This window comes from Dermacentor albipictus, chromosome 4 (assembly GCF_038994185.2).
Source record: "Dermacentor albipictus isolate Rhodes 1998 colony chromosome 4, USDA_Dalb.pri_finalv2, whole genome shotgun sequence".
NCBI lineage: Eukaryota > Metazoa > Arthropoda > Arachnida > Ixodida > Ixodidae > Dermacentor > Dermacentor albipictus.
The window spans coordinates 11,801,058-11,816,501 of record NC_091824.1 but is presented as its reverse complement, the minus strand read 5'-3'; the positions used below and the strand labels follow the sequence as shown (position 1 = coordinate 11,816,501).

Genomic DNA, 15,444 nt, shown 5'->3' with positions numbered 1-15,444 from the left:
TTTTTGAATGTGCCTATGGCGGTTTGAGCCCTTAAGAGCAGTGAATGACATGCATTTTTTTCCCAACTGGCCGATTTTTCTGATGTTTTCGCGGCCCCTAAGGAGTTTGAAAAATTGTACGTAGACTGTGCAACTGACCAAGAAGATGCTTCAAATGGTCCGTGGGGCAAACAAGTGGTGGAAGGAGGGCAAGAACAGAAAGGACCTACGCACTGAGTAATGAATGGGAAAGGAAGCGTGCTGCCACCGTTTTTAAGGAGCTTGAGCTCAAAAAACGAAGTGTTGGCTGATGCAGAGATGCAGGTATCTCTCATCCAAACCAAGATAAACTCTTTAAAGTAGTGAAACACAACGCTGATGCGACGTGTGCGGTTTGAGAGTATGTCAGCACAGTTGAGGTTGACTTACGAGCTGTTCAGAGAGAATCTCAATTTGACCTGATCTCCAATACTGACCAATACTGATCTCAATTGTGACAAAGTTCGGGCGTCATACCACTGAGCTTGCTATCAGTTAATAAAAATAGCTCATATTCGAAAATATTTGTTTCTGTATGCATCTCCTTTTTATTAGTATTCGGGAATGTCCAATTCAATATGCTTACTAGAGAGTGACAGCATCTGGCACTATGGTTTCAGTCCATCTTGACATAAAACATAGTTCTGCATCAATCAGGGAAAACCCAGAAAACTCTGGGAATTTGGAAATGTCAGCTTGGTAGACACCCTGGCAGTTAGGCGAGGTCATGGTAGGGAGAGCGGTTGAATGGAGCCGCGCTGCCAGGTTTTCCCGCCGCTGCAAGGGAAAGCCAACTTCTGGGGGCACTTTTGTTCCGCTTGGCATTCGATATATCAAGAGTCACTGCTATTTTTGTTCGATGTAAGCATAACTTTTGCTATATATGCTCATCGTAACTATATCGTGTTCAGAAATTATTCGATACACAAAATAATTCTATGTAAACGGGTTCGATATACTACTCGGGTTTGACTGTATTGCCCATAGCAACCATTTTGCACTGCACGTCAACATTGATGCCACACCATACATCTTACTGTCTCGCTGTATCTTAATGCTGGCGACCAGCACTGAAATACAGTGAGATATGTGCCTTTCTGCAAACTTTCCCACAGTGCACCTCGCAAAGCCAGAACATTCATTGAATGTTTGCTGATGCAGTAGTGCATGTTAACGAACTTGTCAAAATTAATATAGAAGTGAACCACATGTGGTGACCCTCATACTTTAGTGCACATAAAGGCCGTAACTGTTATTTGGTCACACATTTTATTAGCTGCAACAAAGCATGAGCTTAAGACTCCTGGACAAATAATTCCACGGACAAGCACATCCAGGGTGTCTACCAAGCGGGAAAACCGGGAAAACCGGGAATTCTCAGGGATTTTGAGTAGTCTGGAAAAACTCAGGGAAAACTCAGGGAATTTGTGCTTCTATCAGGGAAAATTAGCTGTAATTTTTTTAGAGGGTCAAAAGTCGCGGCAATGCTGGCTCGAGAAACAGACAGGGCTCGTAACGAATCGTCGTCGGCTGGAGGAGTTGCCAGTGTACAGTCAACGACCGACTTTCCGGATTCCCGATAACTCGGACGGCTTCGCGGCACCACCACGTACCCCAAAGAGTCAATGTATCATAACCTCTGAAATTTCAGACGCAAGAACTCTTCGCCGTCCGATTTTCTAAACGTTTTGCGTGATCGCAGGTCCGAGACGGCATTAATGAAAACCACCACCGCTGCTATTTTGATTACCTCGCCGCCTTGAACCGGTGCTCTCGCACGCAGATCCGCTGGCAGCCGTAGCCACCACTGCGGCAACGCTAGGTCTAGCTGCTTCGACGTTCGCTGTTAAGCTTCTTGTCGTTCGGTGCCATGTTTCATTTCTCCGCTGACAGCAATGATTTTGTCTTCGAAGCTCGGAAAGCACGGCGCATTGCATAATGCTCTTTCCCGAAAGTCTGCTTCGCTTCATTACAGTCGTGTAACGCGGCGAAGCGTAACAAGCGTAGGAAGGGGCAATTGTCGCGGGACACAATGTATTCCTTAATTTTACACGTGTGCACCCGCCCTCACCTGTCACAGTAGAAGCACCGATATGCCTAATAAATGCACTGACAGGCATTCAGAGCTTTTTCAGACGTACATGTGTCGATTTTAGCCCTTAAGGGCAGTAAAAGACATGAATTTATTTTTTCGGACTGCCTGATTTTTCAGAAGTTTTAGCGGCCCCTAGGGGGTCCGAAAAATTGGACGTTGACTGTAAATTGACCAAGAGTATTCTTCAAATGGTCCGTGGGGCGAACGCGCGGCGAAAGGAGGACGAGAACAGAAAGGATCGACGCGCTGAGGAATGAACGGGGAATTAAGTATGCGACCGCTTCTTTGGAGGAGCCTGCGCTCAAAAAAACAAATTGTTGGCTGATGCTGAGATGCAGGTGTCCCTCATCCAAACCAAAATAAACTCTTTAAAGCAGTGAAACACAACACTGAGGCGTCTTGCGCGAGCTGAGAGTATGTCAGGACAGTTGCATGACACTGAGAATGCTATCAGTTGATAGAAATAGCTCATATTCGAAAATATTTGCTTCTGTATGCATCTCCTTTTTATTTGTACTAGAGAATGTCCAACTCGATTTGAGAATTTTTTCGAAGACATTTTATTTGCTGTGCATTTTAATAACCCCTCCCTAATATTCTTTTTTTGAATAACATAAACACTCCTCCTTAGTATTCAAATTGGATTAAGTCAGTTTTCTTTAAAATTTTTTTCATATGACTTACCTATGACTTACCTTTTCAATGACTTACCTAACCGCATGTCGTCCAGAGTAAGACTGTTCGCCGATGATTGCGTAATTTACCGTACCATTTCTACTGACACTGACCCTCAAGCATTGCAGTCAGACCTCAACGCAATTAACAGATGGTGTTCAGACTGGCTAATGACTCTAAATCATACTAAAACTAAGTGCATGTCATTTACGCACTCCTCTTCCCGTATTCCAACTTCATACTTTATAGGTAACAATGTTGTCGAACTTACTACCACGTACAAATACTTAGGAATCAACTTGCAATCGGATCTAACATGGCATCATCACATCAACCTTACTCTTGCATCTGCTAACCGTACTTTCAGAATCATGAAACACAGACTAAAGCAAGCGCCTTCACACCTAAAGAAACTCGCGTACACCACGTTAATCAGGCCTAAAATTGAATATGCATGTACCATCTGGGATCCGAGCCAAGACTACATTATACGTAACATTGAATCCCTGCAAAGCCGTGCTGCTCGCTTCATTTTTTCAGATTTTTCTCCATACTCCAGTGTTACATCTTTAAAAATTCGTGCCGAACTGTCTCCGCTATCACTACGACGGAAACATGCCCACCTATCTCTCTTTCACAAACTTTATCATCATGATCGTTTGCGCGACGACTTCTTTCAGTCACCCCCTGTCATTTTTCCTCGCCGTGATCACCCTTACAAAGTCAAACGCCCAGCTTGCCACTCAGCTCATTACGCACAGTCCTTCATCCCCAAAACCATAGCTGACTGGAATAACCTACCATCTGATATTGCCACTGAAGTTAACACCGATCAATTTCATCAAATGCTGTGGACTCATTTCAGAATTTGATGTCTCTGTGCATCTTTGGTGTGAGCTATTTTTTTTCAGGGCTAATTTAATACCTTTGAATCTTGTTTGACATCGTATTGCAGTTTTTTCTCTTTTTGTATTGGTGTATGAGTATTTTGTGGTGTTATTACTATGTTTGCTGAATTGTTCATTCTTCACATTTTTTTCGTATTCTTATTAGTGTGTTTAGTGTGCCCCCCCCCTATGTAATACCTGCTCCAAGAGGGCCTTTAGGGTATTTGAATAAATAAAATAAATAAATAAATATGCTTACTAGAGAGTGACCACACAGGGCGATATGGTTTCAGCGCGACTTGACATAAAACATAGTTCTGCATCACTCAGGGAATTTTGCAACAGCACTCAGGGAAAACCTGGAAAACTCAGGGAATTTGAAAATGTCAACTTGGTAGACACCCTGACATCAGTTGGAGTTCCCAACACAGTTGTAATGCTCAGCTAGCAGTGAAAGCACGGACAACATCAAGAGGGATCTTTGCAATGATAACAACAATGCCTCAATAATTTATGCAGCATTCACTTTCAGTACCAAAGCATGAGCTTTCTTTATCAGCAAAGTTTCGTCTCTTTTGTGGCACGCTGGACGTTTTCACTACTATTTCTACAGATGGCATGCCTGGGCCAGCTCTAGCGTATTTTTCACTACAATCCTTATGGTGCTCTCTACTGCATTCACAACAATGGATCTGTCATCTGAGCCATAGGCGTCTGGATCCCGCCAATGATCCCACCAATCTTTACAAAGCTCAGTCATCAAACTTCTACCACAGCTTGCTGCACTGTAAGCAGCCTTCACTTATATTTCGCAGTGGCCAGATCCCTGGTAGTTGATCTTCAGTTATTTATGAATGGCTCTGCAGTGCCCGAGGTGATCACACTGCTTATGCACAGTAGCCAGCAGATTGAGTCAGTGTTGCATGCACAGCTCTGATCTTGATCTTGGAACTGCACACAGTGTTTCATCCAAGCTGACCCTGATTCAAGAAGTGGCATCTTCTGTTCCGTGGCACTCGCAGTGTAGCTTGTGGGGACATACAGTGGCAGTATGGGCAGTAATCATTTTGACCCAACCTGTGACCTTTGCATGCCACGTGGTCGTGATAGGCGCTTTTGTATAGCAAGAGAACCGTATGGTGGGCATGTTGGTAACCCATGGTTGAAAATACAGTGTGAAAACTATGCTGGGTGAAGAGAAGACAAGGTGGACAAAACGGTAATGTTTGTCTTGCCTTCTTTTTGTCCAGTGTGTTTCTTGCACCGTAGTTCCACGTAGGCCTAACAGCCTATAGCCAGTGGGGCCATGACCAAAAATTCTTCACATGTATATGCCAGTCTCATCAACTGATACATCGAAGACAATGAAGTCGGTTTGCTATCCTCACTCGAATGCAGCAGCAGTTACTGCTATGCTCTTGTGACTGGCTGTTCGAGTGCAATTTGCGTGAGAGCCGTACGCAGGTTGTATTCAAGCAAGGCTGCCATGTTAGTCACATTGCAGCAACACGCTGTTACCGTTGCAGCTGTGTAAACTCCTAGCTGACCTCCAGCGTGTAGTTGGTATATTGCAGGGTGAGAAAGAAAAATTGCAGATTACCGGTTAAAAAAACATGCATATAAACTATTTTCCATTTTAACGAGATATAAGTAAGGTTTATTTTGTAGTCATTGATCATTACGTTTCAAAGCAAAGTCGGGGCTCCGACACATTTTGTGTTGCATTTACGTTTCATATTGTCACGTGGTAATGACTGAAAAAAAGCAACAGAACTGTGAATGGCGAAACTAACTTTATTGGGCGAACCTGTGCCCTCAAAAACAGGCTATACTCAAGGCACAACGATAGCGGCGAACACAGTCGGCAATCATCGAAAATCTGATCAGAGGGTCAAGCACGTCGGCTTTCATACATCAGTCATCGAAGGTTCCAGAGTAATCGCTGGTGCCCGCGTGTCTTCCATAAAGTTCTACACGATTCGTGTCGCACATTCATGAAATCAGATTACACAAGGTTCGGTGACAACAGACAGCGGATAGAAACTTCTGATACTTGCAGGCGCGTCCTGCGCTGTGCGATAAAATTTTTTAAGCAGTGAAACGTGGCCACCTGATAAAGATAAACAAGTACACGTATCAATATTGACCATCCCGCCGCACAAAAACGCTTGTGGAACTCCTCTTAACAGCTTCATTGTAAAATTTATCACTGGCTGATGTTTGAACGGCCTGCAAACCATTTTGGAAAGCTTTCCACTAATATTGTTACAGTGGAAAAAGAGAACAAGGTCGTCGACGTTGAAGACGACGAAGTGGCAACAGCCTCTCGGGATCCTCAGTTGCTGTCTATATAAACCATCTAAATACACCGTGTAAATAGTCTTATACCTGTGACATTTTGGTGGAGGTGCGGGGTATCGATCCCCGTACCTCTCGCTATGTAACTTCGGCCATTGTGAGATAACTGTTCTTGGACATGTCGTCAATGCAGCTGGCATCCGACCGGAGCCAGAGAAAATTCGCGCCGTGAAAGAGTTCCCTATCCCACGGTCCACAAAAGATGTCCGAAGTTTCGTGGGCCTTTGCTCTTGCTTCCGCCGCTTTGTAAAAAATTTTGCCACTATAGCACGCCCTCTCACAGATCGCCTGAAGAAACGTGTGCCGTTCATGGGGATCCTCTCAGGCCACTGCCTTTTCACTCCTTACCACAATGCTCACCACCCCACCAATTCTAGGACACTTCGATACTTCAGCCCCTACAGAGGTGCGTACCGATGCCAGTGGCTAGGGAATCAGTGCCGTCTTGGCACAAGTTCAACACGGCCATGAACGTGTCCTCGCGTACGCTAGCCGTCTTTTGTCACCTGCAGAGCAGAACTACTTTATTAACGAGCGTGAATGTTTGGCAGTTGTCTGGGCAGTGGTGAAATTCCGCCCATATTTATACGGCAGGCCTTTTTCCATTGTAACAGATCACCACGCTTTCTGTTGGCTTTCGTCCTTAAAGGATCCCACAGGGAGGCTTGGACGATGAGCTTTGCGGCTAAAAGAGTATTCCTATTCGGTGGTGTATAGGTCCAGTCACCTACAAAAGGACGCCGACTGCTTGTCCCGTTGCTCTGTACACACGCCAGCCAACACCGACATGGACGCCTCCACAAGTGTTCTTTCCATTTCCCAGCTTTTGGACATGGCCAACGAGCAACGCCATGACGCTACTTTGAGGACCCTCATTGACCGCATGGAATCTGCTCCTACTGATCCATCATTACGGTGGTTCGTTATCAACGACGGCATATTGTACCGACACAGTTTTCATCCGGACGGTCCTTCCCTTCTCCTTGTTGTCCCTTAACACCTCCGCTCAGCCGTGCTTCAGGAGCTTCATGACGCCCCAACTGCTCGGCACCTTGGGTTTGCTCGCACTTACGACCTCATGCACCGCCGTTTCTACTGGCCCGGCCTCGCACGTTCCGTACGGCGCTATGTATCTGCTTGCAAGCCCTGTCAACTTCGCAAAAAGCCAGCGACGCTTCCTGCCGGGTACTTACAGTCGATCGACATTCCACCTGAGCCATTCTTTCGCGTGGGTTTGGATCTCCTTGGCCCTTTCCCCGAGTCCTGCTCCGGCAACAGGTGGTTCGCTGTCGCTACTGATTACGCGACACGCTATGCCACCACTCGGGCACTTCGCATGAGCTGCTCAACCTACTCCGGGATATCATTTTAGTACATGGCACCCCGCGACAGCTCCTTACTGACCCCGGCCGCACTTTCCTCTCCCAAGTCATCGCCGATATCCTACGCTCATGTTCTACCAAGCACAAACTGGCTACCTCCTATCATCCCCAGACCAACGGCCTTACTGAGCGACTTAATCGGACCATTACTGACATGTTATCAAATACATTTGACCTGACCACAAGGACTGGGATGTGGCCCTCCCTTATGTCACGTTCGCCTATAATTCATCACTCCACGATACTGCTGGGTATTCCCCGTTTTACTTACTCTTCGGTCGTGACCCTGTATTACCATTGGACACTTCACTCCCCTTGACACAGGATTCGAGGACCGAGTATGCCCGCGGCTTGCCCGTACTCGTCTGTTGGCATCGCAGGAATATCAACGGCACGCTTACAATCGCCGCCATCGTGACACCTATTTTTCATCAGGCTCTCTCGTGCTACTTTCGTCCCCTTGCCGCCGAGTGGGGCTCTCCGAGAAACTCCTTCCGTGCTACAAAGGCCCTTACCATGTTCTATGTCAAGTGGCCAATGTCACTTACGAGATAATCCCCGAGACCTCCGTCATACCACCCGGTTCTACATCACCTGACGTTGTACATGTCTCTCGGCTTAAGCCTTACCATGCCTTCACCGACGGCCCCGTCTGAAGCACCGGGACAGTGCTTTTTCTGCCGGGGTTCGTGTTACAGTGGCAAAAGAGAACAAGGTCATCAACATTGTAGACGACGAAGTGGCAACAGCCTCTCGGGATCCTCGGCTGCTGTCTATATACACCCTGTAAATACAGCGTGTAAAAAATTTTATACCTGGGACAATATGTTCATATGGGTTACTTATGTTGACGAGTTCAATCACTCAGTGCCAAGGTTAGACTGACGATTGTTCTCAGGTACGTGGGCAACCAGCCGGCAACTATCACAAGTGCATCTGTGCTTAAAGGGACACTAAGGGTAAATATAAAGTCAAGCTAAAGTGATAGATTAATGCTCAAATATGTCTAAGGCATCAGCGTTATTAAAAAGAGCTTTAGTATGCGAGAAATTGAGGTAAATTTGTAGGGCATGATTTGAGACTCTACTGGGACATTCTAGTACTAGCCCAATGATGTCATTATGCTGCCATTTAATTGCATCACTAGTACTCATTTACTATATAATAAAAAGATCACTGCCTTCCATTATAAGAGAAAGGAAAATGCTACTTGTCCATTTCTATTTAGTTTTTATAAAAAAAGAACTCATTGACATCACCCTTGGCAATGACATGGGTGTCGTTTTCCCTCGGCCTCGTGCCATCCACACTTTCGTACTTTGGTAGTATCATGGGGGGGGGGGGGGGGGGGCTGCGCTGGTTTTGCTGAACTTTGAAGAGTGGTGCGTCGTGTGTTTACAATCAGCGCGCGCTTTCCTTTGGAAAGTAACTGCACTGTTGGCTCTGGCTTGGTTTGGTTTCAGGCTGCCATCTCACGCAAAAAAAAAAACACAGTGCTGGCTCTTGAACTCCACTTTACTCACCGATGGCAGTAAAGGGCAGTGATGCAGCATCACACCGCCTTGCTTATGGCAGGCGATTTGAATTGAGAAGTTGTGATTTTCTGTGGAACCAAGTCTTTTCTTGGCACAAAACAAGCGCTGCAAGGTGTTTCAGGAATGGTATATCGACATTCCATGTCTACTTCATATTTGCCTTTAGTGTCTTTAAGCTTACATCTAGATAGAAAGTTCTGAACTATGTGCGTGGATGCCTGAATCTGCATCCGTGGTACAATCCAGTCGGCCTAGTTTTTACGCAGGCTTTAGCACTTTTCACATGTGCTGCTTTTTTCTCCATTACCTCTGTCTGCATTGCTTATGGAAATTGTTTAGGTTGGGCGTGCCAACTTGCACAAACCTTGTACCAACAGAAGCCATGTGCTGTTGAAAGGCTGCATGCATCAACGTGCCGACCATGGCAGAGTCTTTTACTGAACATTCGAGAAACCTACCTAATAGTAGCTGTTAATTTTCGAACCAGATTAGTTGAACATTCCCTATTCGATTGCATGTGTATATAGAGTATTTGCACATCCGTAGTATTATGTCTAATATATCAGCTGTTATAGATGTGTACTAGAGCCTTATAGAGGTGTGTAGATGAATGCTCAGTACATGCAGGAGCGTGTCAGAGTATAGGCCTAAGAAAGGAAAACATGCAAAATTTGGCCGTTTCACATATTTTCATGGTAATTGGTGACGTTTGGACTTTCACCACCGATAAAGAGGTATCACATGAAGGTTACCGATGCATTGCCCAACTGAATTGCAGGGTGTGCCTTTCTCTGAACACCAACTATCTTTGGGACACACTTGCTGTCACGCGAGAGCTGTGGGACGTCTGAAGGTTTGGGCGCTGTTTAGATGCTTGGGACGGACGGCCATCCCCATGTCCTGCGGTGACTGCAGGATGGCAGTTGCTTTCCACACTGGCGCTCACGTCGCTGGGGTCAACATTGATATGATGAACTGGCTTGTATGTGCTGGTTTACAGCTCTGTTCTCTACAGAATTATTCAATGAAACAACAAACGCTAACTAAATATCCTCATAGCAACAAATGTATGGCTTTAAGTGCGTCATCCCTTTAATAAAGTAAATAGCTTTCCAAAGCGTTGAGCAATTCGCTAATATTGACAATCATCATCAGTGTATTGTGCACAATTTTTTTGTATTCGGAAAGTTGTACAAGCATCTCTCAGTGCTTTCTGGCTTGACAAGCAGCTTCACTTTCCAGTGGAACATTTCACCTACCATTCTAGCCAATGTTAATCTCGGCAGATGGGTGCACAAAAGCAGGCGGGCATTTCGTGCGGTATCCTCGCTGCATTGAGCAGGCAGTGCTTAATCGTCACTGTTGCAGGTGAAAGCAGAGCCAGACTCGTCGTCGATGCGAGGCCTGCAGGCAGCAGGCAATGCAGTCAAGCAGGCCACAGATCACCTGGTGCGAGCAGCTCAGCGATCCATTGCACAGGAACAGGAGTTCCGGCTGGTCATAAACCAGCGCATGGTGGGCGGCATTGCCCAGGAGATTGGCGCGCGCGAGGAGATCCTGCGCAAGGAGCGGGAACTAGAGGAGGCCCGCGAGCGCCTCGCACAGCTGCGGCGTGCCAAGTATGGTAGTGCTGGTGATGGCATGCTCTAGCGATGCTGCCACATCAGCCAAGTTCGTTCTGCTTTGTGGTACAGTGATCTGGAATATGGGAAGTAGTTGCTGATACAGGCATGCTACAGAGGCAAGTGCAACCCTTAGTGGCCCAATGGTATTCAAATGAAAAAAGAGAAAAATGACAGAAAATGCTGTGGGCTAGTACTTAAGACAGGAAGTTGTTCATTTGTGGATGCTGTTTAAAAACATATTCATCAGTATGCTGACAGGACGTTGAGAAGTCTAGAGTGTTGCGTTGCCATTAGAGAGTTCTAGAATAGTATTTGAAAGCAAACTTAAATGTCTTACGTACAAAAGCATAGAAAGTTGGCCGAGTTGGCTCATACTCATAGTCAGAACATTGAAAGCAACATGAAAAAAACCTTGACACAGAGGCAGAGAAAAGGACATGACAAGCTTGTCTTGTCCCTATCTCTGCCTCTCTGTCCACATGTTTTTCACATTGCTTTCAGCATCTTCACATGTGTAAGGAAATGGCGTTATTCTCACTGTGCATGTGCCATACGCTATTGGATTTCTTTGGCTTATGTGCACTATGTTGGCATACATTAGTTAAAGGTGCATAATGTTGTGTATTTTTTTTTTTTTTGTATGCTATGACATGGCAAGGGGCATTGTCAAATGTGGCAGCATTCGTGACTACCATTTCAGTGTGTATTGACCTGATGACTGGGCTGTCGCTATCACTGATCAGCAATAAATTGTGAAATAAGGTTTTGCTTTCTCTGAGCTTGCCTGAAATACTAGTAATGAGTAACTAGCATGCCCAATTTCTGAACTCATTGGGTGATTCTGGTTTCCCTAGGCCTTATGAGGCATGTCAGCACAGAAACGACAGGATGGTTGCTAATGGATTGTCTTATCTTGAACATGTTGTGCGCGAGACACCAGAATGCATCCTATCTTTTAAAATTTTATTTACATTTCTATTCCTACACATAAGACCAAAAGGGATCCCCACCGCAGCGTCTCGCAAGTGCTTGCCTTTAGCGAACGGAAGGCACCAAACACTACTCTAAAACTGTCCACCATGTCATTAATTTTCCAGCCAGAGCCACCTTTCTGTTCAGTAGGCACTGCCACTGAGGTAAACAGGGTAACTTCTGTAGAAACTTTTGTAAGTGAATGGTTTTAGTTCAACGCCAGTGGCATATTTGGAGTCTGATGAGTACCAGCTAATAAGTGTGACTGAAACCAAGTACAGAATCAATGTTGTTGCCGGTTTCTTATATGGAGGCTGTATGATGACTTGAGAGTGTTGCAATAGGGAAAGGATTACGCTAAACCATAGATTAGTATGGCCTATGAGCCTGTATTTTAGATCACTGTACTTTAACTGGTCTCAGGACAAGTTAGTTAACTAAATGGCGACTGCAAGCTGGTCCTGCTTTCTTGGCAAGGCAACTGGTTCTGCAGTGTGTAAGTTTCATGTCTCATTTTTTGATGTTTGATAAGGACTGTTTCCTTGTGGGAGGAACAAGGTAATGCAAGTGCCAAGTTGGTTTAATATGCCTGTGTAGTAACAGGACCGAGCATTTTATTTGGTGCATAAGCTTGCATTCAGTGTCTGGTACCTTGAGCTTTGTGCGGATACTCCACAGGAAGCATTCTATACAATTTTTGTGTTCAGAACAAATGCCTTCAGTTGTTAACAACTCGGAATAGATTAGTCCCTTAGTTTTAAGTACATATTCTTATTGTGCCACAGTTTACTTACTAGCAGATTGAGTTTTGTAACATTGGTGACACTTGTTCTTATGTATTTACTTAGAGTGAGCTGATGCATCTTCCCAATAGTGTAGATTGCAGTGTGGCAATATTGAGCCTGGCTATGAAGCCAGACGGTCTGTGGAGATCCTGACCGATTAAAGTGTTCTGCCTATCTTTTTCCAGCTTGTTTCTGGAAATACTGTTCTTTATAAGCTGTTGAAATGCTGTCAAAGTGCCTTGTACTTGGGTGTGATTGCCCTACTTACAGCCTCAGATTCACATAACCATCGTGCCTGCAAATAAAGCTTTATAAGCAACTTGTTTGACCACTCGCACCTTTTCATTTTTTAAAAAGTGCAAAGAAGCAGCATGGCAAATTGGTCACTGCAAATGCCTTTACATTGAAGCACTTGGGACTTCCATATTTTCTCATTATACAGGTAAGTTTGTCATAATGATTTTGCACCGTACCACTCACATTAGAGCAGGCTAAAAACACTCAGCAAAAGAAAACTCTCTTTAGTAAAGGGACACTAAACAGAAACACTAAATCGGTATCAACAAGTAAAGCTCTATTTTCGTTAATTTCACAGTAATAGCATGGTCCTTCAATACTTTCCATCTGGTCATGAAACTTCCTTGAAAGTTTCATATAGGGACAGAAAGTGGCACTAAAGGCGCTGCCGTGAGTAGAAGGGGAATAATCTGCCATGCCAGATGGCCGGGCTGCAACAATTAAAGGCGCCTCTCCCACATTTATTAGAACATGTTTGTAGAGCGGACATGCAACTGGAACTTTTGGCAAAATAATGCGATGCATTTGTATTTAAATTATACACGGCACCGTTTTAGGATTGACATCACCTCCCTCCACCTTACCAGCCTTTTACTGTTTCGTTGAGCTGTCTATATTTGCACTTCGTCTGGTTAGTTGGATAACTCAGTTAAATTTGATTAGCGGGTTCAGTATGCTAGTTATTAGTTTAGTTGGTAAGTTAACTATATTTGCTTAGTTATATTTAGGTAGGTTATTAGTGAATAGCTTTTAGTTACCTTGTTTAGTTAGTTGTATTACTAAGTTATTATTAATTAGTTTATTGGTTGAGTTGGCTTTGTTACTGTAGTTCGTCACATTATTTATTAAGTTTATTTAGTTAACATAGTTGTTAATTAGAAAGTTAGTTGGTTATTTGTTTTGATAATTATACAGTAATTGCATATTTGTTTGGTTAATCGGTTGGTCAGCTTTTAGTTTGAAATGCAAGTTTTTTTTACGTGCAATTACGTAAAAGTGCGATGTGAACTTGCTCTGTAGCCAGTTTTTCTAACAATGGAGTAGTCCAAGTGTACAAATTGAATTATGAATTAAGTTGTTACTGTGAACGCAGTTGAACCTGGAAATGAAACAAGGTGTAGTTGTTTCGAAATTGTTTGCATTTAAGTTTTTGAACAATACGGAAAGGGGGTGGCGATTTGCGCATTGTGTCGACAATATTCACACGCCAACACAGGCAGTTTACCCTTGCACAATAGCAGCGGGCGTACGCACAGAATGCCTGGGGTATTCGTTCGGCATCTGCTCCAGTCCACCTTCTACTTGTGCCAGCGCTGCAATGCGTCCACTGCAGGCGCTATATGAACTTCTCCCATAGTGTTATGCAGATGTTTCGTAACCAGATAGAAAGTATTGAAAGACCCTGGTAGCAGGTTGACTATTCCGACATGAAAATGAAGCTCAACGTTTCGTTTTTCAAATATCATACTAATACTGTAGCACAGTGGTCCTCAACCATGGGTGTGTCGGGAACCCCTTGTGGGTTGACTCAGCATGGAAGCATTTGTAATGTGAAATGAACACTGTTTATTTATTGCACAAGCAACTCGTCGTGCACGATACTGCAGCAAATAATGTGAGTATTCACAAACATGAAATGGACACTATTTATTGGCGCACACATGTAACACATCAAAAGATCCTCTTCGCTTTTGCTGGCTCATGAATTCGTGGCATGGTTGCACTTAAGGGGGGAGGCTACCCTCGGATACCAAATTTTTGTTTATCGAGAAATCTTAATGAAATTTTCAGAATAAACTCATAGCAAATGTATTAGTAGAACTCCAAAATTTAATGCAGTTACGTTCACTGGTTCTCAAGTTACAGCAATATGTCAGAATGGTGCACATAGTTTTCTCATTCCAGGCCTGGAGAATTTTCAACAGGTGCTGCATCTCTGAAATTCACTATGATGATTCCCAGAAGGATACCGCAAGGCAAGACAGAACCATTTTTTAAAATTTCCTTGCTAAAATATTTTAGCAGACCACCGAATTTAGTGTTGGTGATTAAAATGTTATCAATCAACTTTTGAATAAATATCACAAATGACTGGCACAATATTTAAATAAAATGGACTTGTCCCACCCTCAGAAATTTACTCAGATGCACAATTAAAAAAAAAAACCTGGAAATCTGATAAGCGGTTACAGAGATATGGCTGGAACAAGCAGCCTCACCAGCCAAAAAAGCCATGTTGAGAAAATGAACTTTCCAAGTTTTGAGCACATATATTGGTCTAAAATGACCATGCAGTGTAACTGGAGATATCCTTAGGCACTCTCTTCTTTTTCCGCCTTTCCACCTTCTCTTGCGATCGCTTCTTGGCCTTTTTCAAGTGCAGAGAATCTTTCTTGGCTCACCATTGAATGGACAGGTGGCCAGGTGTTAGCCCCACTGATGAACATAGCTCTTGGGTGGCCCTGTGGCAGCCAGGATTATATTTTAAAACTGCCTCATGCGGTGCTGTCTCCACAGCAATCGGCGACGCATGCTGCTCTTTGGGCTTCAGGGACCACAGCACGGAGTGAAATGATTCTGATGCATTCTGCATCTTTGCTCCCAGGCAGCGTTGCAGAAGAGAAGCCAGTGTGAGAAGCACTCATAAACAGGTAGCAGTGCTTGTGCAACATAGCCTGGAAGTTTGTACCGATGCCTCAGAGGTGGCACACCATCAACCTTTCTGGGGTTATGATGACACCACAAGTCTGCACCCTCAGGGCACAAGTCGTGGTGAGGGTCTTCGTTCGTCGATGTCACGTGGTGGTACGATGCC

General features: G+C 44.4%; 1 protein-coding gene across 3 annotated transcripts in view; it reads left to right on the top strand.

Moving 5' to 3' along the window:
• rhea (Talin_middle and talin-RS domain-containing protein rhea) overlaps positions 1 to 12,663 on the top strand; it is a 408,423-nt gene extending 395,760 nt beyond the window's left edge. For all 3 annotated transcript variants that reach the window (XM_065450432.2, XM_065450447.2, XM_065450440.2), the window contains exon 54: positions 10,319 to 12,663. In XM_065450432.2, coding sequence (XP_065306504.2) covers positions 10,319 to 10,600 — 282 coding nt within the window. In that variant the 3' untranslated portion in view covers positions 10,601 to 12,663. The remainder of the gene's footprint in view (positions 1 to 10,318) is intronic.
• Positions 12,664 to 15,444: the final 2,781 nt, after the last annotated feature.